Here is a 27,559-nt window from a genome sequence, read left to right as displayed (position 1 = left end):
AGGACCGTGTACAGAGTGAGGGGGGGGGGGGAGGGGACCGTGTACAGAGTGAGGGGGGGAGGACCGTGTACAGAGTGAGGGGGGGGGGGAGGGGACCGTGTACAGGGTGAGGGGGGGAGGACCGTATACAGCACTGGTCTGCTCGCTTTCGATGAGAAGGTGTTAGCTTGTCCCTGTTTCCGCTCCTGGTTTCTAGATCCCCAGTGTGTGCATCGCCATCTACCTGCAGATAGTAATACTGTGGACTTTACTTACATCTTGTCTTGTCTTACAGACCATTGTAAGCAGAAGGTATTAGATCAGTTCTCCTCTGAAACAAATGATGTAAGCGATGATGATTATAAGACTCCCTTAGCGACTCCTCCTAGCAGCCCCCCACCAGAGATGGATGCCACGTCCGGGGTGAACAGCGGCCGTGGGACTGAGCTGAGCGAAGAGCAACTGGAAGCCTATTTACTGAGTAACAAAATGTATGAGCGATACACGCTGTCTTTTAAGGACCTGCAGATCATGGTGGGACATGTCCGAGACAACTGGAAGCACATTCAGGACAATGAGGTGGGGCCCACCCATGTGGTGGAGAAGTTCAATGTCCATTTACAGCTGGAGCGCAGACTGATCTACACCTCGGACCCTCAGTATCCCGGGGCCGTGCTCTCCGGTACCCTGCCAGATCTCAAGATCCATATCAACGAGGACAAGATATTCGCCTTAAGAAAATGCTTCACAAGCTTGTCCAATGCCGAGAACCGAACGGCAGACAGCATGCTGCTCAGGAAGGAGAAGATCTTCTCTGAGGCTGAGCACCATGGCCGCATGCAGGACTCTGTCATGAACCTCACCCAGAGCATTGTCACCCTGGAGCAGCACACCAGAGAGGTCCTGGTGGAGTCCAAGCTTCTTCTAGCCGAGTTCAGAATCCATTACATGCAGCTGGGGGTGGAGAGCTGCGGTCGGTACATATCACTTCTCAAGGTCTTCGGTTCTAATGCACACTTTGTAAAGAGACCATACGATGCAGAGGTTTCACTTACCGTGCACGGTCTTCTCATGGTGGACACCATGCAGACCTATGGATCAGACTTCGACCTCCTGATGGCTTCTCACAAAAACTTGTGTTTAGACGCCCCAACTGGCAGCCTGCGTGAAAGCCGCGCACAGTCCCCCGTGTCTGATCCCAATGACTTGTCTCCTTCTAACGCCTCCATGGCTCACAATCCATACAACTCACTGGAAAACCTCAACTTAAAGGATCAAGAATCCCTCATAAAGATTGAATACCAGTTTGTGAGCTCGGAGTGTCCCTCCATGAACTTGGACAGCTCTTTACAAGTGATGACTGTGCAGGTGAACAACCTGGACATCATCCTGAACCCGGAAACAATGGTGGAACTCATCGCCTTTCTTCAGAAGTCCTTCCCCCGAGAAGGCGACGATGCCAGCCCTCAGCCTCTGAAGGTCAACCTTGAGAGCAGTTATAGCAAACAGGAGACCTACCAGTCTACGTACGAGCAGAACACCCAAGTGGCCATTGACATCAATAGGCTGAACATTCTCCTCTTCAGGACGGTCACCATGCCTGATGGTAATAGCAGCGGCCGGAAGATTGCAACGGCTAGCATAGGTGGCACCAAGGTCAATGTAGCTTTAGGAAGCACATGTTCTGTCAATGGTTCCCTCGGTTGCCTCCAGCTCATGGACCTAGCACAAGAGTCTTCTAAATACCGATATGTTATCAGCATTGGCAATACGGCGGCTTACGAGAACCTGGGGAGCGATGACGATTGCTTTGAAGCCGTGTTTGTCAGGCAAGATGCATCTCACGTCCCGATGGAGGCCTTAAGCTTCACTTTTATCCAGCAATCCAAAGAAGAATTTGCCCTTAACCTTAGAATGGCGTCTTTGCACTATAACCACTCGGCCAAGTTTCTGAAAGAGCTGACCTTATCCATGGATGAGCTGGAGGATAATTTCCGGAACATGCTGAAGACTGCAGCCTCCAAAGTCTCTTCCGTCCTCGCCACCAAAACGGCCGAGTACACTGAGATGGTCTCCTTGTTTGAAACCCCCCGGAAACTTCGGGAGGCCCTCCATTACGAGATGGACGATTACCATGGCTTCTCTCCTGGCAACGTCAAGATAGACACAGTAAAGCTTATCCTCAATATTAAGATTGATTCTCCGGTTGTGTCGATCCCGCGCAGCCCTGGCAGTCCCGAGCTCCTGGTCGGCCATTTGGGGCAGATATTTATCCAGAATTTTGTGTCTGATGAAGAGCAGTCACAAAGCGACCGGCTCCACGTGGAGATCAAAGATATTAAACTCTACTCATTGAATAGCAGTGTCCTCACCGGACGCAAGGAGTTCCAAGGCTCCTGTCCGGGGTCCTCGCAGCCTCCGGGTACCAGCTCTGCGAGCATCCAGGAGGAGGACACACATTTCACCCGCAATGATTTCTTTGAATCACTGCAGAAGAATCAAGGTGAGTGCTTGTAACACTCTTTTTTTTTTTTTTTTTTTTTTTTTTTTTTTTTAAACAATATTTTATTGAAGTTATACATAAATACAAAGTGATAAGAATAAACTATGACAAGTCAGTAGACTTATATAAAATTACATAAATAAATATAACAAATCATTAAAACAAACAAAGTAACCAATTATTGCTCTAACATACAAATGAAGTAACATTGTATCATACTATGCTCTATACCAAGTACAGGTAAGTACTCCCAGGGTACCTGCAACCATTGCTTTGTGATACCAAGTTGTATTGGAAAATTGTTGTATAACAGAGTTTCTTTCTTCTGTAGACAGAGCACTCACTATAACAAGTTTCCATTTTTTCATGAAAGAAACCGCAAACTTTTCATTACTACGTAAGGTATCAATCATTTCCCAATGAAGTGTTTCTTTGAGATTATCAACCAACTCTGGTATTGTAGGGGATGTAGACTTGAGCCAATGATTTAAAAGGTATTTAAGGGCTAACAATAGAGTAAGGTGACCTCCAGGAGGAAGAGTCCTTCTGGCTGAGAGAGCCTCACCTCCTTCCGTCACATCATGGGACAAATAACAGATTGGATCCAAAGGCAGAGACGTGCCCCAAGTGTTTGTTAGAAAAGATTCTATCAGTTTCCAATAGAAGTGGCCATGGGGACACAGCCATACCCAGTGCTAGAGATCAGCTTTAGATTTAGCACATTTAGGACGGTGTTGTAAATAGCCTTCTAGGTGTTGAGTATAAGAGAGAATAAATGCATATATTGCTTTGTTTAACAGTCGGAAGTGGAGCTCTCTCAGTTTTGTGTTAGGAGTAGCGGTGTGGACGAATTTAATTCCATTTAGTAATCGTTGTTCTAAATCATTACATTGTAAGTCGTCATACCATTTTGTCACATGCCGGGGGGGGGGGGGGGCACTGTCAAAAGAAATGGAGGAAAGCATTTGGTATATTGGTGACCGGGAAAGTCGTAAGGTCGTCCTGGAGCAAAGAAGGTCATACGGTCCCGATGTTTCTGCAATGGCTATTGATTGAACTCAGTTGCTTGCTAATTTGAGAAGTTTATAGTATTGTACTTCTTGTTCTTGGGGCAAGTCATATTGACAGATAAAGGCCGTGGATGGGTAAGGGAGGATTCTAGTGAGAAGTAAGAGGTGTGATTGAGTCTCTAATATGTCTGGATATAGATGTCAGATTGTATAACCTGATATCAGATAGTTGAGCGCCTCCTCTGGTGTTGGATCTGCATAAAGTATCATACGATATTCAGGATTTTTTTGATCTCCATATAAAAGCAGTGAATTTAGCTCTAAGTTTAGATATATCTTTATGTCTAAGGAGAATGGGAATCATTTGTATGGGGTATAATAATGGAGGAAATGATATCATTTTTATAAGATGTATTCTTCCCAAAACGGGTAAAGGAAAATCTTTCCATCTTATTAGCTCTTGTTCAATTTTTTTGAAAAGCGGATTATAGTTTAGAGTATACAGAGAGGATGGAGAGGGACCAATTTTAATACCTAAGTGATATGAGATTCAACAATAGATATTCCTGTAGGAGAAGTCGATGGTGCTAAATGAGGGATCAGTGGTAATAATTCACATTTAGAATCATTGATTTTGAAGCCTGTAAAAGAGTTATAATAATGGAAGAGGTCTAGAATCTTAGTCATATGTACATTTGGGTTTTCTAGGAATATCAAAGTATCATCGGCAAAGCAAAGTACTCGTATCTCAGGATCTTTATCAAAATCTGGCGAGATCAATACATGTCTAATTAGGGGTTCTAATGCTAAATTAAAGAGGAGAGGGGAAATGGGGCGTCCCTGTCTGGTTCCTTTATGGATATAGAATACATCTGAAAGAAAGCCTGGGGTATGAATACGGGCTTTAGGGTGATTATAGATGATGGTCTCTGAATGGTCCTATTATACCACAGCTTGAGAGGGCAATATCCAACCATTCCCCGCTTATATTGTCGCCATCCATAGTCAGTAGACCTGGGGAATGGGCAGGATTTCTCCTCTTACAGAGTCTTGGATTGTTAAACCTGTTTGAATGTTAGGAACAGCAGCTCTACCTCGTATAAAACCCCTTTGATGGTTACCTATTAGTCTGGGAAGAAGAAGGGCTATGCGGTCTGCCATGATTTTTGTTAGGATTTTTAAGTCTTGATTAATTAAAGAAATTGGACGATATGAATTAGGAGAAATAGGATCCTTGCCTTGTTTGTGAATAACAGTGACATATGCCATGTCACCTGAAGGGAGCATACATTTATCCTGGATCATGTGACGATAGACAGATGGAAGGGTGGGAATAATATTATCCTTTAGGCATTTATAGAACTCCGCCCCATATCCGTCGGGGCCTGGGGCTTTGTTGGCATGTAAGGAGGAAATAGTGTGAGAAATATCATCTAATGTAATGGGAGCATTAAAGGGGTTGTCCGGCGATAAAAAATTATTCACAGAATAACACACATTACAAAGTTATACAACTTTGTAATGTATGTTATGTCTGTGAATGGCCCCCTTCCCCGTGTTTCCCCCCACTCACGCTAGACCCGGAAGTGTGGTGCATTATACTCACCGCATCTCGTGTCGTGGCCGCGTCATCAGCCGCTCAGCCGCGATTGGCTGAGCACAGTTATGCTCAGCCAATCGCGGCTGAGCTTCGGATGACGCTGCAGAGGGCGGCCGGCACTCGAGAAGATCCGCCGGCCTCCCGATGAAGACGTCACTGCTGAGGATCGGAGACCGTGGTCGGCACGTGACAGGTATGTATAGCGCACCACACTTCCGGGTACACGTGCGGGGGTGGTGGGACACGGGGAAGGGGGCCATTCACAGACATAACATACAAGTTGTATAACTTTGTAATGTGTGTTATTCTGTGAATAATTTTTTTATCGCCGGACAACCCCTTTAAGGTTTTTAGGAGCGCCATCATCCAGTTTAGGAAGATTGAGGGATTCTATACATTTCTTTCCTTCATCTATGTCTATAGAGTCAGGGGAGTACAAAGACATGTAGTATTTATGTAAAATGGAAGATAGAGCTTTTGGATTGGACTGTATCCAACCTGAATGGTCTTTCAAGGCTTTGATATGACTTATTGGGCGTTTACCTTTGGTAAGATTAGCTAATAGTCTGCCAGACCTATTACCAAATTTATAAAGTCTGGCACAGTAGTGGTCTCTGTACAATGTATTCAGTTTTTCTTGGGCCATTTCAAACTCTTTCTTGGTTCTACACCACTTGGTTTTGTTATCTGGAGAGGGGTTAGAAAGAAAACTAGAGTAAGCAATACGGAGATTAGAGGTGAGGCTATCGTATGAGCATCTAGCTTTTTTCTCATGATGTGATATATAAGAAATGATCTGTCCCCTGTAACACTTCTATATCTGCCCTACTCTGCATATCCTGCCCCCTACTGGAGGTGTATACCCTGTATACTGTGTACATATCCTGCCCCCTACTGGAGGTGTATACCCTGTATACTGTGTACATATCCTGCCCCACACTGGAGGTGTATACCCTGTATACTGTGTACATATCCTGCCCCACACTGGAGGTGTATACCCTGTATACTGTGTGCATGTACTGCCCCACACTGGAGGTGTATACCCTGTATACTGTGTACATATCCTGCCCTCTACTGGAGGTGTATACCCTGTATACTGTGTACATATCCTGCCCCCTACTGGAGGTGTATACCCTGTATACTGTGTGCATGTACTGCCCCCTACTGGAGGTGTATACCCTGTATACTGTGTGCATGTACTGCCCCCTACTGGAGGTGTATACCCTGTATACTGTGTACATATCCTGCCCCCTACTGGAGGTGTATACCCTGTATACTGTGTGCATGTACTGCCCCACACTGGAGGTGTATACCCTGTATACTGTGTACATATCCTGCCCCACACTGGAGGTGTATACCCTGTATACTGTGTACATATCCTGCCCCACACTGGAGGTGTATACCCTGTATACTGTGTACATATCCTGTCCCCTACTGGAGGTGTATACCCTGTATACTGTGTGCATGTACTGCCCTCTACTGGAGGTGTATACCCTGTATACTGTGTGCATGTACTGCCCCCTACTGGAGGTGTATACCCTGTATACTGTGTACATATCCTGCCCCACACTGGAGGTGTATACCCTGTATACTGTGTGCATGTACTGCCCCACACTGGAGGTGTATACCCTGTATACTGTGTGCATGTACTGCCCCACACTGGAGGTGTATACCCTGTATACTGTGTGCATGTACTGCCCCACACTGGAGGTGTATACCCTGTATACTGTGTGCATGTACTGCCCTCTACTGGAGGTGTATACGCTGTATACTGTGTACATCTACTGCCCTCTACTGGAGGTGTATACCCTGTATACTGTGTGCATGTACTGCCCCACACTGGAGGTGTATACCCTGTATACTGTGTGCATGTACTGCCCCCTACTGGAGGTGTATACCCTGTATACTGTGTACATATCCTGCCCCACACTGGAGGTGTATACCCTGTATACTGTGTACATATCCTGCCCCACACTGGAGGTGTATACCCTGTATACTGTGTACATATCCTGCCCCACACTGGAGGTGTATACCCTGTATACTGTGTGCATGTACTGCCCCACACTGGAGGTGTATACCCTGTATACTGTGTACACATCCTGCCCCCTACTGGAGGTGTATACCCTGTATACTGTGTACATATCCTGCCCCACACTGGAGGTGTATACTCTGTATACTGTGTGCATGTACTGCCCCACACTGGAGGTGTATACCCTGTATACTGTGTGCATGTACTGCCCCACACTGGAGGTGTATACCCTGTATACTGTGTGCATGTACTGCCCCCTACTGGAGGTGTATACCCTGTATACTGTGTGCATGTACTGCCCCCTACTGGAGGTGTATACCCTGTATACTGTGTGCATGTACTGCCCCCTACTGGAGGTGTATACCCTGTATACTGTGTACATATCCTGCCCCCTACTGGAGGTGTATACCCTGTATACTGTGTACATATCCTGCCCCACACTGGAGGTGTATACCCTGTATACTGTGTGCATGTACTGCCCCACACTGGAGGTGTATACCCTGTATACTGTGTACATATCCTGCCCCACACTGGAGGTGTATACCCTGTATACTGTGTACATATCCTGCCCCACACTGGAGGTGTATACCCTGTATACTGTGTGCATGTACTGCCCCACACTGGAGGTGTATACCCTGTATACTGTGTGCATGTACTGCCCCACACTGGAGGTGTATACCCTGTATACTGTGTACATATCCTGCCCCACACTGGAGGTGTATACCCTGTATACTGTGTGCATGTACTGCCCCACACTGGAGGTGTATACCCTGTATACTGTGTGCATGTACTGCCCCACACTGGAGGTGTATACCCTGTATACTGTGTGCATGTACTGCCCCACACTGGAGGTGTATACCCTGTATACTGTGTACATATCCTGCCCCCTACTGGAGGTGTATACCCTGTATACTGTGTACATATCCTGCCCTCTACTGGAGGTGTATACCCTGTATACTGTGTACATATCCTGTCCCCTACTGGAGGTGTATACCCTGTATACTGTGTGCATGTACTGCCCTCTACTGGAGGTGTATACCCTGTATACTGTGTACATATCCTGCCCCACACTGGAGGTGTATACCCTGTATACTGTGTACATATCCTGCCCCACACTGGAGGTGTATACCCTGTATACTGTGTACATATCCTGCCCCACACTGGAGGTGTATACCCTGTATACTGTGTACATATCCTGCCCCACACTGGAGGTGTATACCCTGTATACTGTGTGCATGTACTGCCCTCTACTGGAGGTGTATACCCTGTATACTGTGTACACATCCTGCCCCCTACTGGAGGTGTATACCCTGTATACTGTGTACATATCCTGCCCCACACTGGAGGTGTATACCCTGTATACTGTGTGCATGTACTGCCCTCTACTGGAGGTGTATACCCTGTATACTGTGTGCATGTACTGCCCTCTACTGGAGGTGTATACGCTGTATACTGTGTACATCTACTGCCCTCTACTGGAGGTGTATACCCTGTATACTGTGTGCATGTACTGCCCCACACTGGAGGTGTATACCCTGTATACTGTGTGCATGTACTGCCCCACACTGGAGGTGTATACCCTGTATACTGTGTACATATCCTGCCCCCTACTGGAGGTGTATACCCTGTATACTGTGTGCATGTACTGCCCCACACTGGAGGTGTATACCCTGTATGTAACCTGTATACTGTGTATATGTACTGTTCATCCCACAACTCGCTGCTTTTTTTTTTTTTTTTTTTTCCAATATTTTATTGAAGTTATACATAAATACAAAGTGATAAGAATAAACTATGACAAGTCAGTAGACTTATATAAAATTACATAAATAAATATAACAAATCATTAAAATAAACAATAAAGTAACCAATTATTGCTCTAACATACAAATGAAGTAACATTGTATCATACTATGCTCTATACCAAGTACAGGTAAGTACTCTCAGGTAGGGCTGGGCGATAATGGCCTAAACCAATATCGCGGTTTATCGTAGATGTAGCCGCGGTAACAATAAATCGAACGATAATTATGATAGATAGAAGAGAGAGATAGATAGATAGATAGAGTCCTATCTATGTGTGTCCTATCTATCTCCCTATCTACCCCCAGTCACTCAGTGGCTGCGGGGGTCAGGTATGGGGTGGACACCTCCTTGCTCCCCCGGGCACCGCTCTCTCTCTCCCGCATAGGAATCCTCGGCCCCTGTCACTCAGTGTTGCTGTAGCACATAGTGTCCCAGGCAGAGCCTCACACACGGCTGCTTCCAGCACTGACAAAAGATAACGGGGCTCCGAAGATTCCTGTGCGGGACAGAGTGCGGTGACCAGTGAAGCATGGAGGTGCCGACCCCAACTGTATGTGCGGGAGAGGGGGGGCAGGGCTCACCCTGCAGCTTCCAGAGAAGCTAGGAGAAGAGAGCCGCCCGGCAGCAGCAGCGCTGAGCACACACTGGAGGGGACGCTGCCGCCTGTGCGCAGCCTGTCACATCTCCAGCCTTCCTCTCCAGCCCCCCCCCCCCCCCCGCAGCAGGATCTTCCATCCCTTGCCCTCCACCAGTATATGTGCGCCCTGGCTCGGGAGGTAAATTGGAAGATCACCTTTCCAGCCCCCACCTCTCCACCCGGCCACGATGGTATGCGGGTGAGGCCGGCGCTGTACTGCTGCTGCACTGTCAGCGTGCTCCCAGGCCCCTGCGTAGTGATAGCAGCCTAGGGGTCCATGGGTGCAGTAGCGTTTGATGCGGGTGAGGAGGCGGGGCCGGCCGGCGCTGTACTGTACACTATCGATCTGGATGTAACAGCCTGTTACCACCACACAGGGGGCCTGGGTGCACGCTGACAGTGCAGCAGCAGCTTCCATCCAGAACGATAGTGTACAGTACAGCGCCGGCCGGCTCCGCCCCCTCACCCGCATACCATCGGCAGTCCCGCACCAAACGCTATCACTTATCACTACACAGGGGCCTGGGTGACAAGCCGCTGCCATCTTACCGCCTGTGGCGCACATCCAACTGCCAGCCCGCGCGAACACAGGAAAGCCCACCCGCACGCAGCCAATAAAAAGGAGGGCTGCAGAGGCGGTACGTGGGCGACGCAATACGGGTGTAGGGGGGGGATTGGCTGGCCAAGCACATTATTAATAAGAGACTGCTTCCAGGTCCCCCCTCCCCCAGCAGCAGAATAGATTATTCTAAATGCCTCCGGCATGGTCCGGACAGCAATTAGGCGGCGCCAGGAAGACGGGGAATACAGAAAATACCGCAGATACCGTCCTGGCCAAGTTGAGGTCGGTTAACCGACGCCATTGACGGTATCGGTATTTTCACGGTATACCGCCCAGCCCTACTCCCAGGGTACCTGCCACCATTGCTTTGTGATACCAAGCTGGATTGGAAAATTAGAAAAATAGAAGGGGATCCCCCATACACATTTATAGCCGGGGATCCCCCATAAGTGGTGGTCTTGTAGTATAACTGGCCGTGCCTCTGTCTTCTGCAGCTTTCCATATACTCCACAACACCACAATTCAGTGTAAGATGGAGAAGTTTAGCCTGGAGCGGGACGCTGCGCTGAGCTTCCCGTACCCCGAGGATCCTCCGGAGGCCAGCGCCGTATTAAAGATCCAGGGAAATTTTGTCAATGATGTTCAGGTAAGTTGTGTAATATAAAAACTACAGCAAGGGATCGGGGTCCCCCCCCCCCCGCTGTCCCCCGTACCCTCTGCTAAACTGTGTGAGAAGAAGTAGTACAACCCCGCACTCTACCACCCTGGCACCATCTTCACGTATCCACCTACTACCATCCTGGCACCATCTTCTCATAGCCACCTACTACCACCCTGGCACCATCTTCACATAGCCACCTACTACCACCCTGGCACCATCTTCACATAGCCACCTACTACCACCCTGGCACCATCTTCACATAGCCACCTACTACCACCCTGGCACCATCTTCTCATAGCCACCTACTACCACCCTGGCACCATCTTCTCATAGCCACCTACTACCACCCTGGCACCATCTTCTCATAGCCACCTACTACCACCCTGGCACCATCTTCACATAGCCACCTACTACCACCCTGGCACCATCTTCTCATAGCCACCTACTACCACCCTGGCACCATCTTCACGTATCCACCTTCTACCACCCTGGCACCATCTTCTCATAGCCACCTACTACCACCCTGGCACCATCTTCTCATAGCCACCTACTACCACCCTGGCACCATCTTCACATAGCCACCTACTACCACCCTGGCACCATCTTCACATAGCCACCTACTACCACCCTGGCACCATCTTCACATAGCCGCCTACTACCACCCTGGCACCATCTTCACGTATCCACCTTCTACCACCCTGGCACCATCTTCTCATAGCCACCTACTACCACCCTGGCACCATCTTCTCATAGCCACCTACTACCACCCTGGCACCATCTTCACATAGCCACCTACTACCACCCTGGCACCATCTTCTCATAGCCACCTACTACCACCCTGGCACCATCTTCTCATAGCCACCTACTACCACCCTGGCACCATCTTCACATAGCCACCTACTACCACCCTGGCACCATCTTCTTGTACCCTGGTGGGGGGCGTCCGTTTCATCCTGCAGAGACCACCGATGTCATGATTGGCAGAGCTGCCAAGACTGAAAGTATGTAAAATGAGGTGGATACGTGATTAGACTGCCCAGGCGTCTTTCCTAGATCCCCAGGCCCAATGCCCAGCTGCCTCCTGTCATGGTCACAGTAGAAGTGGTGGGCCGGTCACATGATGCCATGCCGGGTGGTCAGGCTGCATGCACTGTATTGATCATAAGGATACATGACCGGGGTGTGATTTGTAGCTGAGCTGCCGCACACCCGATCCTGTGCAGGGACCGCAGCGCTGTAGGATAAGGCCCCAAAAACCCTATCAATAATGTGAACTTTGCCCTTCCCTCTCAGGTGTTACTGTTATGATGGTCTGACCTTTGCCCTTCCCTCTCAGGTGTTACTGGTATGATGGTCTGACCTTTGCCCTCCCCTCTCAGGTGGTCCTGGCTATAGGATGATAATGGTATCATGGTCAGACCTAGCCCTTCCGTCTCAGGTGTTACTGGTATGATGGTCTGACCTTTGCCCTCCCCTCTCAGGTGGTCCTGGCTATAGGATGATAATGGTATCATGGTCAGACCTAGCCCTTCCGTCTCAGGTGTTACTGGTATGATGGTCTGACCTTTGCCCTCCCCTCTCAGGTGGTCCTGGCTATAGGATGATAATGGTATCATGGTCAGACCTAGCCCTTCCGTCTCAGGTGTTACTGGTATGATGGTCTGACCTTTGCCCTCCCCTCTCAGATGTTACTGGTGTGATGGTCTGACCTTTGCCCTTCCCTCTCAGGTGTTGCTGTTATGATGGTCTGACCTTTGCCCTTCCCTCTCAGGTGTTGCTGTTATGATGGTCTGACCTTTGCCCTTCCCTCTCAGGTGTTGCTGTTATGATGGTCTGACCTTTGCCCTTCCCTCTCAGGTGTTACTGTTATGATGGTCTGACCTTTGCCCTTCCCTCTCAGGTGTTACTGGTATGATGGTCTGACCTTTGCCCTCCCCCCTCAGGTGGTCCTGGCTAAGCACGTATATGAGCAGGTGCTGCAGACACTGGATAACCTGGTTTACAGTGAAGATGTGAACAAGTTTCCTGCAGGCTCCTCGGCGGCTCGGTCCAGCCCCGGGTCACCAGAGAAGTTTTCAGACAGAGCTGCTGCCGACGTCCCTGGGGGTCCGGGGGAGAGGCACGTGTTTGACACTGACAGCTTTAGGTCCATATCTAGCAAGTCCGTCTCTTCCCAGGAGGACAGGCCATTTACTCAGATTGAGGCTAATTTCCGTATCTCGGAGCTGCAGATCCAGCTGAGCGGGGACCTCACTCTCGGGGCTCAGGGATTGGTCAGTCTGAAGTTCCAGGACTTTGACATTGAGTTTAGTAAAGAGGACCCGCAGACGCTGGCTGTACAGATCGCCCTACGCTCACTGCTTATGGAAGACCTGCTGGAGAAGGACCCCGACTCCAAGTACAAGAACCTCATGGTATCCAGGGGGGCGCCAAAACCTTCCAGCGTGGCCCATAAAGAGTATCTGTCCCAGTCCTGTCCATTGGTGTCTCATGTGGAGTATCCAGACATGCCGCGCTCCTTACCGTCACACATGGAGGAAGCGCCAAACGTCTTCCAGTTCTATCAGAGGCCGTCCTCTCGCAAGAAGCCAAGTGAAGATGTAGACTCTGAGTGTCCGTTGACCCCACCACCTTCTCCCACCCCTGACACCTCGAAGACCTCTTACACTAAGCAGGATTTTGATGAGTCATTGGTCCATATAAACATTCTCCTAGTGGACAGAAAACATCCGGAATTTGCTTCTAGGTACAAACGCATTAATCGGGCCGTGAATGTTGACTTCAACTGCCTGGACGTGCTGGTCACGCTGCAGACGTGGGTGGTGATCTTAGACTTCTTCGGCATCGGATCGACAGCTGACAACCATGCTTTAAAGCCTGACGCGGCAGATATGAGACAGTCCATGAGGTCAGAGGTGAGCGGGAACCCCAGCTCTGCTGTCCAGGAACACACCAACACCAGGATGGACCTCAAGGTAAGGCAAGAAAATACCCAATGGCGGCCACGTAACACGTCCACCGCTCAATAATTGTGTTGTTTTCACAGGTGCATTCACTTTCATTGGTGCTTAAGAAGATGTCTAGTGAGCTGGCGAAAGCGAGTGTGTCCAAGCTCACCGCCCATCTAGAAAACATTGGTGAGTGCAGAGGAGATGTTAGTGTTTGCTATTTACCACCACGAGGTATTGGTACTGTCACTTTCCAGGGACTCTGCACAATGTACAGGCCCTATCACACGGCCAGATGTGCGGCCACAAACAAGTGCCTGTCAGCAAGGTCGGTGTGCTGGCAGTGCCTTTACATGGTGCCCTCTAGTGGCTGGACTGCACAAACAATCGCTATATCGCTTATGTGGCTCTCTGCACAGCTTGTCCTCCTCCTCTCTCTGTCACGGCTTGTCCTTGTCCTCCTCACCACAGCTGCTTCTTCTTTCTCCATCCTGTATCTTCAAGCAGCTGCTGTTGTGTTATCAGGGTTATGCAGTTACTGTACATTATATACCCCATGCTGCTATACTGTACAGTAACTTATATATCACATATGCAGCTGCTGTGTTATCAGGGTTATACAGTTACTATACATTATACACCACATGCTGCTATATTGTACAGTAACTTATATATATCACATATCCAGCTGCTGTGTTATCAGGGTTATACAGTTACTATACATTATATACCACATGCTGCTATACTGTACAGTAACTTATATATCACATATCCAGCTGCTGTGATATCAGGGTTATACAGTTACTATACATTATACTCCACATGCTGATTGCTATACTGTACAGTAACTTATATATCACATATCCAGCTGCTGTGTTATCAGGGTTATACAGTTACTATACATTATACACCACATGCTGCTATACTGTACAGTAACTTATATATATCACATATCCAGCTGCTGTGTTATCAGGGTTATACAGTTACTATACATTATATACCACATGCTGCTATACTGTACAGTAACTTATATATCACATATCCAGCTGCTGCTGTATTATCAGGGTTATACAGTTACTATACATTATACACCACATGCTGCTATACTGTACAGTAACTTATATATCACATATCCAGCTGCTGCTGTGTTATCAGGGTTATACAGTTACTACACATTATATACCACATGCTGCTATACTGTACAGTAACTTATATATCACATATCCAGCTGCTGTGTTATCAGGGTTATACAGTTACTATACATTATATACCACATGCTGCTATACTATACAGTAACTTATATATCACATATCCAGCTGCTGTGTTATCAGGGTTATACAGTTACTATACATTATACACAACATGCTGATTGCTATACTGTACAGTAATTATATATATATCACATATCCAGCAGCTGTGTTATCGGGGTTATACAGTTACTATACATTATACACCACATGCTGCCATACTGTACAGTAACTTATATATCACATATCCAGCTGCTGTGTTATCAGGGTTATACAGTTACTATACATTATACACCACATGCTGATTGCTATACTGTACAGTAACTTATATATCACATATCCAGCTGCTGTGTTATCAGGGTTATACAGTTACTATACATTATACACAACATGCTGCTATACTGTACAGTAACTTATATATCACATATCCAGCTGCTGTGTTATCAGGGTTATACAGTTACTATACATTATATACCACATGCTGCTATACTGTACAGTAACTTATATATCACATATCCAGCTGCTGTGTTATCAGGGTTATACAGTTACTATACATTATATACCACATGCTGCTATACTGTACAGTAACTTATATATCACATATTCAGCTGCTGTGTTATCAGGGTTATACAGTTACTATACATTATACACCACATGCTGCTATACTGCACAGTAACTTATATATCACATATTCAGCTGCTGTGTTATCAGGGTTTCCCTTACGTCCTCAGCAGCAGCACAAATGGGGAAGATCCTATCTTCCTGCAATGGTAGGACAGATGGTACTAATAAAAGACTGATTAGGAGCCCTATAAGAAGGCCATACAGACCCCTCCTCCTTGTGTTTTTTTCTGTCCTCCTGTGGGACAGGTGGTAGGAGAGGGAAGCAGGCTCAGGCCTATGTTTGTGTCTGACTTTCCTTTCCAAAGATTCTTCCTTTCCACATGGTCGTGTGCAGAGGGGAAATTTATAGAAATGTTGTTTTTCCTGCTCTGCTGCATCAGAGAGGAGATTTACTTTTTAGTAGAGTTATCACTCAGCTTCTCTGCTGTATTGAGCCGCTGTGTGAGGGAAGCCATGAAGCTGCTGCAGTAAGTATCATGGTGCTGCCAGATCTGTGTCCTCACCTAGGCGGCTGCTGCAGTAAGTATCATGGTGCTGCCGGATCTGTGTCCTCACCTGGGCGGCTGCTGCTGTAAGTATCATGGTGCTGCCAGATCTGTGTCCTCACCTGGGCGGCTGCTGCTGTAAGTATCATGGTGCTGCCAGATCTGTGTCCTCACCTGGGCGGCTGCTGCAGTAAGTATCATGGTGCTGCCAGATCTGTGTCCTCACCTGGGCGGCTGCTGCAGTAAGTATCATGGTGCTGCCAGATCTGTGTCCTCACCTGGGCGGCTGCTGCAGTAAGTATCATGGTGCTGCCAGATCTGTGTCCTCACCTGGGCGGCTGCTGCAGTAAGTATCATGGCGCTGCCAGATCTGTGTCCTCACCTGGGCGGCTGCTGCAGTAAGTATCATGGTGCTGCCAGATCTGTGTCCTCACCTGGGCGGCGGCTGCTGCAGTAAGTATCATGGTGCTGCCAGATCTGTGTCCTCACCTGGGCGGCTGCTGCTGCAGTAAGTATCATGGTGCTGCCAGATCTGTGTCCTCACCTGGGCGGCTGCTGCTGTAAGTATCATGGTGCTGCCAGATCTGTGTCCTCACCTGGGCGGCTGCTGCTGCAGTAAGTATCATGGTGCTGCCAGATCTGTGTCCTCACCTGGGCGGCTGCTGCTGCAGTAAGTATCATGGTGCTGCCAGATCTGTGTCCTCACCTGGGCGGCTGCTGCTGTAAGTATCATGGTGCTGCCAGATCTGTGTCCTCACCTGGGCGGCTGCTGCTGCAGTAAGTATCATGGTGCTGCCAGATCTGTGTCCTCACCTGGGCGGCTGCTGCAGTAAGTATCATGGCGCTGCCAGATCTGTGTCCTCACCTGGGCGGCTGCTGCAGTAAGTATCATGGTGCTGCCGGATCTGTGTCCTCACCTGGGCGGCCGCTGCAGTAAGTATCATGGTGCTGCCAGATCTGTGTCCTCACCTGGGCGGCGGCTGCTGCAGTAATTATGATGGTGCTGCCAGATCTGTGTCCTCACCTGGGCGGCTGCTGCAGTAAGTATCATGGTGCTGCCAGATCTGTGTCCTCACCTGGGCGGCTGCTGCAGTAAGTATCATGGTGCTGCCAGATCTGTGTCCTCACCTGGGCGGCTGCTGCAGTAAGTATCATGGTGCTGCCAGATCTGTGTCCTCACCTGTGCGGCTGCTGCTGCAGTAAGTATCATGGTGCTGCCAGATCTGTGTCCTCACCTGGGCGGCTGCTGCAGTAAGTATCATGGTGCTGCCAGATCTGTGTCCTCACCTGGGCGGCTGCTGCAGTAAGTATCATGGTGCTGCCAGATCTGTGTCCTCACCTAGGCGGCTGCTGCAGTAAGTATCATGGTGCTGCCGGATCTGTGTCCTCACCTGGGCGGCTGCTGCTGTAAGTATCATGGTGCTGCCAGATCTGTGTCCTCACCTGGGCGGCTGCTGCTGTAAGTATCATGGTGCTGCCAGATCTGTGTCCTCACCTGGGCGGCTGCTGCAGTAAGTATCATGGTGCTGCCAGATCTGTGTCCTCACCTGGGCGGCTGCTGCAGTAAGTATCATGGTGCTGCCAGATCTGTGTCCTCACCTGGGCGGCTGCTGCAGTAAGTATCATGGTGCTGCCAGATCTGTGTCCTCACCTGGGCGGCTGCTGCAGTAAGTATCATGGCGCTGCCAGATCTGTGTCCTCACCTGTGCGGCTGCTGCAGTAAGTATCATGGTGCTGCCAGATCTGTGTCCTCACCTGGGCGGCGGCTGCTGCAGTAAGTATCATGGTGCTGCCAGATCTGTGTCCTCACCTGGGCGGCTGCTGCTGCAGTAAGTATCATGGTGCTGCCAGATCTGTGTCCTCACCTGGACGGCTGCTGCAGTAAGTATCATGGTGCTGCCAGATCTGTGTCCTCACCTGGGCGGCTGCTGCTGCCGTAAGTATCATGGTGCTGCCAGATCTGTGTCCTCACCTGGGCGGCTGCTGCTGCTGTAAGTATCATGGTGCTGCCAGATCTGTGTCCTCACCTGGGCGGCTGCTGCTGTAAGTATCATGGTGCTGCCAGATCTGTGTCCTCACCTGGGCGGCTGCTGCTGCAGTAAGTATCATGGTGCTGCCAGATCTGTGTCCTCACCTGGGCGGCTGCTGCAGTAAGTATCATGGCGCTGCCAGATCTGTGTCCTCACCTGGGCGGCTGCTGCAGTAAGTATCATGGTGCTGCCGGATCTGTGTCCTCACCTGGGCGGCCGCTGCAGTAAGTATCATGGTGCTGCCAGATCTGTGTCCTCACCTGGGCGGCGGCTGCTGCAGTAAGTATCATGGTGCTGCCAGATCTGTGTCCTCACCTGGGCGGCTGCTGCAGTAAGTATCATGGTGCTGCCAGATCTGTGTCCTCACCTGGGCGGCTGCTGCAGTAAGTATCATGGTGCTGCCAGATCTGTGTCCTCACCTGGGCGGCTGCTGCAGTAAGTATCATGGTGCTGCCAGATCTGTGTCCTCACCTGTGCGGCTGCTGCTGCAGTAAGTATCATGGTGCTGCCAGATCTGTGTCCTCACCTGGGCGGCTGCTGCTGTAGTAAGTATCATGGTGCTGCCAGATCTGTGTCCTCACCTGGACGGCAGCTGCTGCAGTAAGTATCATGGTGCTGCCAGATCTGTGTCCTCACCTGGGCGGCAGCTGCTGCAGTAAGTATCATGGTGCTGCCAGATCTGTGTCCTCACCTGGACGGCAGCTGCTGCAGTAAGTATCATGGTGCTGCCAGATCTGTGTCCTCACCTGGGCGGCTGCTGCTGCAGTAAGTATCATGGTGCTGCCAGATCTGTGTCCTCACCTGGGCGGCTGCTGCAGTAAGTATCATGGTGCTGCCAGATCTGTGTCCTCACCTGTGCGGCTGCTGCTGCAGTAAGTATCATGGTGCTGCCAGATCTGTGTCCTCACCTGGGCGGCTGCTGCTGCAGTAAGTATCATGGTGCTGCCAGATCTGTGTCCTCACCTGGGCGGCTGCTGCTGCAGTAAGTATCATGGTGCTGCCAGATCTGTGTCCTCACCTGGGCGGCGGCTGCTGCAGTAAGTATCATGGTGCTGCCAGATCTGTGTCCTCACCTGGGCGGCTGCTGCAGTAAGTATCATGGTGCTGCCAGATCTGTGTCCTCACCTGGGCGGCTGCTGCAGTAAGTATCATGGTGCTGCCAGATCTGTGTCCTCACCTGGGCGGCTGCTGATGTTTCTTGATACTTTAGCAAGGTAAGATATGCTGCTTTTTCTTTTGAGCTGGAAGCCTGGCCTGTGTGTCAGGAGGTTTATTGTGTGTATATATATATATGTTGTATTCGGCTTTTACGCCTCAAATGTTTCGTTTCAATGTCTTTCACTTTTTTTAACATTGGTTGTGCAAGTCCTGTTAGACTGCTTCACTATATGAGTGACCTATGTGACTATAGTGTGTATACATGAACACAGCTTTAGAGCTGCTAGTTGGGTATTAGTACACCTGCTGTCTGATCATTTTCTCCAGTACTGCTACAATGAAGCTATGAAACTGTGTATGTGTGTGAACACAGCCCTAGAGCTGCTATTGTGTACACCTGTTGCCTCATTACTTTCTATAGTACTGCCATCGGATGATGCAGTGAAGCTATAAAACTGTGTGTTTGTGTGTGCACACAACCCTAGAGCTGCTATTTGTGCATTGTGAACACCTGCTGCCTAATTACTTTCTATAGTACTGCTACCAGATGATGCAGTGAAATTGTGTGTGTGAACTCTGCCTTAGAATTTAGTTGTGTAATGTGTACACCTGCTGTTTAATTACCTTGACTAATACTGCTATCAGATGATGGTTATCATGTGGACCTTCTGTGTGCTGCTATTTAAGAATGCAGTGAAGTTATGAAGCCACTGTGTGTGAACATTGCCTTAGAATTGTAGTGTACTGTGTAACACCTGCTGTCTGATTTCTTTCACTATACTGCCATCAGATGATGCAGTGCCCTGTGAAGCTACTGTGTGTGAACACAGCCTTAGAGTTGCTAGTTGTGTACTGGATACATCTATCTAATTACTTTCCCTAATACTGCTATCAGATTATATAGTGACCATATGGAGCTATGTGTGTGAGCAGATGCTTAGAGCTGCTGGATGTGTACTGGATACACCTGCTATCTGATTACTTTCCCTAATACTGCTATCACATGATAATACCGCCATCAGATGATACAGTAACCATATAGAGATATATGTGTGAGCAGATGCTTAGAGCTGCTGGATGTGTACTGGATACACCTGCTATCTGATTACTTTCCCTAATACAGCCATCAGATGATACAGTAACCATATGGAGCTATGTGTGTGAGCAGATGCTTAGAGCTGCTGGATGTACTGGATACACCTGCTATCTGATTACTTTCCCTAATACTGCTATCACATGATAATACCGCCATCAGATGATAATACCGCCATCAGATGATACAGTAACCATATAGAGATATATGTGTGAGCAGATGCTTAGAGCTGCTGGATGTACTGGATACACCTGCTATCTGATTACTTTCCCTAATACCGCCATCAGATGATGCAGTGATTCTATGGAGCTTTTTTGCGCTGTTCCAGTGCTGCTATTTAAGAATGCAGTAAAGCTACTGTGTGTGAACATGGCCTTAGGATTGTAGATGTGTACATCTGTGTACTATCTGATTAGTACTGTTATCAGATAATGCAGTGACCTATGAAGCTACATGCTTAGAGATGCTGGATGTGTACTGTGTATACCTGCAGTCTAATTACTCTGTAATACTGTGTACACCTGCTGTCTAGTTACTCTCTGTAATACTGTGTACACCTGCAGTCTAATTACTCTGTAATACTGTGTACACCTGCTGTCTAGTTGCTCTCTGTAATACTGTGTACACCTGCAGTCTAATTACTCTGTAATACTGTGTACACCTGCTGTCTAGCTACACTCTGTAATACTGATATCAGATGATGCAGTGACCCTATGGAGCTTCTGTGTACTGAAGGATGCAGTAAAGCTATGAAGCTGCTATGTGTGAACACCGCCTTAGGATTGCTGGTTGCATATTCAGTGCACCTGTGTGTCTGATTCCAGGCACTCTGCACTAGTCTGTTAGTCGGCACAATTTCCATCCTTGGATGTAGCAGGATTCTGGTGACAGAACTTCTGGAGGAGAAAAAGCTTTCTTGGCTACAGATCCCGCAAGATTCCACTTTCAGGTGGCAGGGAATTCATTTGTGGATTGTAACTTGTTCTCAGAAGAGACAATGACTGCTTAAGATTTTACATCTGAATGATAATCTACAGGCTGAACTGGATGGAGTCCGAGGTCATGGCTCCTTCAGACGCACAAAGACCTTGTTCAAAAAAAAATTTCTTAGTAATTTTCAAAAAAAATAAAAATAATAATAATAATAATAATGAATAAAATAAATGTCTATATTACTATAGCTGAGCAGTATACTTGGCTGCCCGATCCCCGCAGTTTGGAGACTGGTCCTTCGTTGTAAGGGGGCAGATGGTCACTCCAATATAAAGAGAGTTGGATCTGTATTGGACATTCAAGTTCTTTTTTTCTTATGATCAGGTCCATTATCTGCCCCAGTCTAATAAGAGGAGAAGGAACTTCTCCTTTTGTTCCCCATTCCGTAGGAATTCTAGTACGGAAGGTAAAGGAAAGAATCCTGCACAAGAAGGACCAGACGTCTCAGAGGCCTTGGGGATGGGGACAAGAACTTGTGACTACGTCTTTTCTGATAATTTATTTCCATAATGAGAGAGGTCTGTACCAGTGTTATATGATAGGAAAGGCTGCCGTATTGAATTTTGATCTGTGGGTCCCTCCTAGAGGGAAGTTATCTGACCGTGTATACCTGTATATACCTGTATACAGCCTCCTCTGAGGAGGGTGCTGTATGTGGGATCTATGCTCTGTGGGTCCCTCCTAGAGGGATGTTATCTGACCGTGTATACCTGTATATACCTGTATACGGCCTCCTCTGAGGAGGGTGCTGTATGTGGGATCTATGCTTTGTGGGTCCCTCCTAGAGGGAAGTTATCTGACCGTGTATACCTGTATACGGCCTCCTCTGAGGAGGGTGCTGTATGTGGGATCTATGCTCTGTGGGTCCCTCCTAGAGGGATGTTATCTGACCGTGTATACCTGTATATACCTGTATACGGCCTCCTCTGAGGAGGGTGCTGTATGTGGGATCTATGATCTGTGGGTCCCTCCTAGAAGAAGGACGTTATCTGGCCATGTATACCCACATGTACCTGTATGGAGGATATATGATCACCTGACCATGTATACCCACATGTACCTGTCTACAGACAAAAGCTGCATATTCCTTTACATCAAGACCCTTTGTACAAGGTATTGGAATTCTTTTCAATTTACAGCCCTTCTGTCTGGAATCATCTCGGCTCCATCTACAGTCACCAAGCTGATGTCTATTGTACTTTGACTGCCTGAGAAAATTGAAGCTCATCATTGTTTCTGGCATGGGACAATTCCTAGGGAGGAGAATAGATCCCCAGTCTGTGACTCTCTTCCTCCAGAGAGATTACAGAAGTGACACAAGTCGGGGTTCTCAGTACTCCCCAGTTGCTGTCACTTCATCGGATACCCTTGGGTCTTATGTCTGCTCTGGAAATTACACCCAGAGACAAGGATAGCTTTCCCTGCCCAATGGCGGCAGTCTCCCAATGATGTGGGTAGAGAAAACCATTGATGTATCAAGCACACAGTGGGGCGCGTGTATGCAGGAGCAACGAGCAAAGGTAATGCCCATCAGAGATGTTACTGGCATCCAACATATGAAGGGAATACTAGTCCACTCCAGCACACCAATCTATGGGAAGCTATCAGTATAAGATCAAACCGCATCTAGGATGGCGCTTATCCATCTTTATAGGGGCACTAACTCTGTAGCATTACTACTGGGGGCAGAGACATTTATAGGGGCACTAGCAGCATTACTACTGGAGGCAGGGGCATTTATAGGGGCACTAGCAGCATTACTACTGGGGCAGGGGCATTTATAGGGGCACTAGCAGCATTACTACTGGGGGCAGAGACATTTATAGGGGCACTAGCAGCATTACTACTATAGGCAGAGACATTTATAGGGGCACTAGCAGCATTACTACTGGGGGCAGAGACATTTATAGGGGCACTAGCAGCATTACTACTGGGGGCAGAGACATTTATAGGGGCACTAGCAGCATTACTACTGGGGGCAGAGACATTTATAGGGGCACTAGCAGCATTACTACTGGGGGCAGGGACATTTATAGGGGCACTAGCAGCATTACTACTATAGGCAGAGACATGTATAGGGGCACTAGCAGCATTACTACTGGGGCAGGGGCATTTATAGGGGCACTAGCAGCATTACTACTGGGGGCAGAGACATTTATAGGGGCACTAGCAGCATTACTACTGGGGGCAGGGGCATTTATAGGGGCACTAGCAGCATTACTACTGGGGGCAGAGACATTTATAGGGGCACTAGCAGCATTACTACTGGGGGCAGGGGCATTTATAGGGGCACTAGCAGCATTACTACTGGAGGCAGGGGCATTTATAGGGGCACTAGCAGCATTACTACTGGGGGCAGAGACATTTATAGGGGCACTAGCAGCATTACTACTGGGGGCAGGGGCATTTATAGGGGCACTAGCAGCATTACTACTGGGGGCAGAGACATTTATAGGGGCACTAGCAGCATTACTACTGGGGGCAGAGACATTTATAGGGGCACTAGCAGCATTACTACTGGAGGCAGGGGCATTTATAGGGGCACTAGCAGCATTACTACTGGGGCAGGGGCATTTATAGGGGCACTAGCAGCATTACTACTGGGGCAGGGGCATTTATAGGGGCACTAGCAGCATTACTACTGGAGGCAGGGGCATTTATAGGGGCACTAGCAGCATTACTACTGGAGGCAGGGGCATTTATAGGGGCACTAGCAGCATTACTACTGGGACAGGGGCATTTATAGGGGCACTAGCAGCATTACTACTGGAGGCAGGGGCATTTATAGGGGCACTAGCAGCATTACTACTAGGGGCAGAGACATTTATAGGGGCACTAGCAGCATTACTACTATAGGCAGAGACATTTATAGGGGCACTAGCAGCATTACTACTGGGGGCAGAGACATTTATAGGGGCACTAGCAGCATTACTACTATAGGCAGAGACATTTATAGGGGCACTAGCAGCATTACTACTGGAGGCAGGGGCATTTATAGGGGCACTAGCAGCATTACTACTGGAGGCAGGGGCATTTATAGGGGCACTAGCAGCATTACTACTGGAGACAGGGGCATTTATAGGGGCACTAGCAGCATTACTACTGGAGGCAGAGGCATTTATAGGGGCACTAGCAGCATTACTACTGGGGGCAGAGACATTTATAGGGGCACTAGCAGCATTACTACTGGGGGCAGGGGCATTTATAGGGGCACTAGCAGCATTACTACTGGGGGCAGGGGCATTTATAGGGGCACTAGCAGCATTACTACTGGGGGCAGAGACATTTATAGGGGCACTAGCAGCATTACTACTGGGGGCAGGGGCATTTATAGGGGCACTAGCAGCATTACTACTGGAGGCAGGGGCATTTATAGGGGCACTAGCAGCATTACTACTGGAGGCAGGGGCATTTATAGGGGCACTAGCAGCATTACTACTGGAGGCAGGGGCATTTTGTCTGCTGGCAATCTATGCTGCGATGTAACCCTGTCGGAGGAACGGTCTCTGGACCAGAAGCTTTCTGGTAAATCGCATGGAGGATAGACCTATTCCTATTCAAGGTTCAAATTGGGAACCCTTTTTCCTCACTCCTATAAAGCCCAGAGTCTTGCAGAATCTGAGACAAGGTTGGGCCTTGGTCGGCCTCATTTGCCCCTATTGACCCAAGAGGGCATGGTTCACAATGGTGAGCCCCCTGCCTAAGAATCTTCTGGGAAGTCTCCCAGTCTCCCCAGCTACTGACACAGAGTAGCAGAGATTACTCCCAGCGTCCCTGCCAGGTGTGGGCAGAATCTAAAAATTTTGCAAGTAGCAAGTCTCTGGTTTCATGATGGCCTCTTATTATCTAAAAGCATGGCGCTAATTCCATAGGAATAATCTGGAGGCTTCTGTATAACCTCAGTTAATAACTCAAGAGGGCAGGCCTGTCCGAAGCTTGACTGTCGTCAACATGGTGGGAATTGATATGCTGTCAAAGTGGTGACCACTCTTCTGCAGTCCAGAGCCACAACTGTCTACAGAACCTACCTGAAGGTAAAGAAGATGAAGCCTGGTGGGTGAAAGTCTCTTCCACATCTCCATTGTTACAATCCATTACTCCTGCCAACACGAGAGAGAAGGAGCTTCATCCCTTAGATGTGGGAAGGGCTTGGAGCATGTATATTGAACGGGCAAACTCCTTCAGGAAATCTAACCACTTGTTTTTACCCTTTGCAGGGAAAAACAAAGGATGCAAGTCATCCAAAGCTTCTCTGTCCAGATGGATAAGGGAAGTCATCTCCATATGCTACCAAGAAGCGGGATTACAGGCACCTGATGCAATCACATTCAATGAGGGCAATATCATCCACATGGGCTGAAAAAAGATCTGTACCCTTGGAACAAATATGCAGGACTGCTTCATGGTCGTCCGTCATTACCTTTGTCAAGCACTATAGACTAGATATTCACGAGTCAACCAGTTTTTGGCTCAGCCATTCTGTCTTCTGTAATGTAATGGCCCTCCCTAGTCTGTTTTCATAGCTTGCTATATCCCCATTTGTGCTGCTGCTGAGGACGTAAGGGAAAGGATAATTTTTTACTCACCGTAAATTTTCTTTCCTGTAGTCCGAAGCAGCAGCACAGACTTCCCGCCCTGATTTAAACAAACTATTATTTATGCAGCATACCTTGATTGTTTTAATGCCTTTTTAACTAAGATTTTATTATGAATTTTAATTTTTTTTTTTTGTCGTTAGAATTGACACAAGGAGGAGGGGTCTGTATGGCCTTCTTATAGGGCTCCTAATCAATCTTTTATTAGTACCATCTGTCCTACCATTGCAGGAAGATAGGATCTTCCCCATTTGTGCTGCTGCTTCGGACTACAGGAAAAAATGTATCCTTATATAGTTACTATACATTATATACCACATGCTGCTATACTGTACAGTAACTTATATATCACATACCTAGCTGCTGTGTTATCAGGGTTATACAGTTACTATACATTATATACCACATGCTGCTATACTGTACAGTAACTTATATATCACATACCCAGCTGCTGTGTTATCAGGGTTATACAGTTACTATACATTATATACCACATGCTGCTATACTGTACAGTAACTTATATCACATATCCAGCTGCTGTGTTATCAGGGTTATACAGTTACTATACATTATACACCACATGCTGCTATACTGCACAGTAACTTATATATCACATATCCAGCTGCTGTGTTATCAGGGTTATACAAATACTATACATTATACACCACATGCTGCTATACTGTACAGTAACTTATATATCACATATCCAGCTGCTGTGTTATCAGGGTTATACAGTTACTATACATTATATACCACATGCTGCAATACTGTACAGTAACTTATATATCACATATCCAGCTGCTGTGTTATCAGGGTTATACAGTTACTATACATTATATACCACATGCTGCTATACTGTACAGTAACTTATATATCACATATCCAGCTGCTGTGTTATCAGGGTTATACAGTTACTATACATTATATACCACATGCTGCTATACTGTACAGTAACTTATATATCACATATCCAGCTGCTGTGTTATCAGGGTTATACAGTTACTATACATTATACACCACATGCTGATTGCTATACTGTACAGTAACTTATATATCACATATCCAGCTGCTGTGTTATCAGGGTTATACAAATACTATACATTATACACCACATGCTGCTATACTGTACAGTAACTTATATATCACATATCCAGCTGCTGTGTTATCAGGGTTATACAGTTACTATACATTATACACCACATGCTGATTGCTATACTGTACAGTAACTTATATATCACATATCCAGCTGCTGTTGTGTTATCAGGGTTATACAGTTACTATACATTATATACCACATGCTGCTATACTGTACAGTAACTTATATATCACATATCCAGCTGCTGTATTATCAGGGTTATACAGTTACTATACATTATATACCACATGCTGCTATACTGTACAGTAACTTATATATCACATATCCAGCTGCTGTGTTATCAGGGTTATACAGTTACTATACATTATACACAACATGCTGATTGCTATACTGTACAGTAATTATATATATATCACATATCCAGCAGCTGTGTTATCGGGGTTATACAGTTACTATACATTATACACCACATGCTGCCATACTGTACAGTAACTTATATATCA

General features: G+C 47.6%; 1 protein-coding gene across 2 annotated transcripts in view; it reads left to right on the top strand.

The window, feature by feature from the left end:
- The window catches only part of VPS13D (vacuolar protein sorting 13 homolog D), a 372,238-nt gene that overhangs the window by 42,492 nt on the left and 302,187 nt on the right, over positions 1 to 27,559 (top strand). For both annotated transcript variants that reach the window (XM_069948224.1, XM_069948223.1), the window contains exons 19-22: positions 275 to 2,482; positions 10,621 to 10,772; positions 12,731 to 13,762; positions 13,834 to 13,924. In XM_069948224.1, coding sequence (XP_069804325.1) covers positions 275 to 2,482; positions 10,621 to 10,772; positions 12,731 to 13,762; positions 13,834 to 13,924 — 3,483 coding nt within the window. The remainder of the gene's footprint in view (positions 1 to 274; positions 2,483 to 10,620; positions 10,773 to 12,730; positions 13,763 to 13,833; positions 13,925 to 27,559) is intronic.

This window comes from Dendropsophus ebraccatus, chromosome 12 (assembly GCF_027789765.1).
Source record: "Dendropsophus ebraccatus isolate aDenEbr1 chromosome 12, aDenEbr1.pat, whole genome shotgun sequence".
Taxonomy (NCBI): domain Eukaryota; kingdom Metazoa; phylum Chordata; class Amphibia; order Anura; family Hylidae; genus Dendropsophus; species Dendropsophus ebraccatus.
The sequence above is the reverse complement of the archived record's forward strand: the minus strand, read 5'-3'. Positions and strand labels throughout refer to the sequence as shown.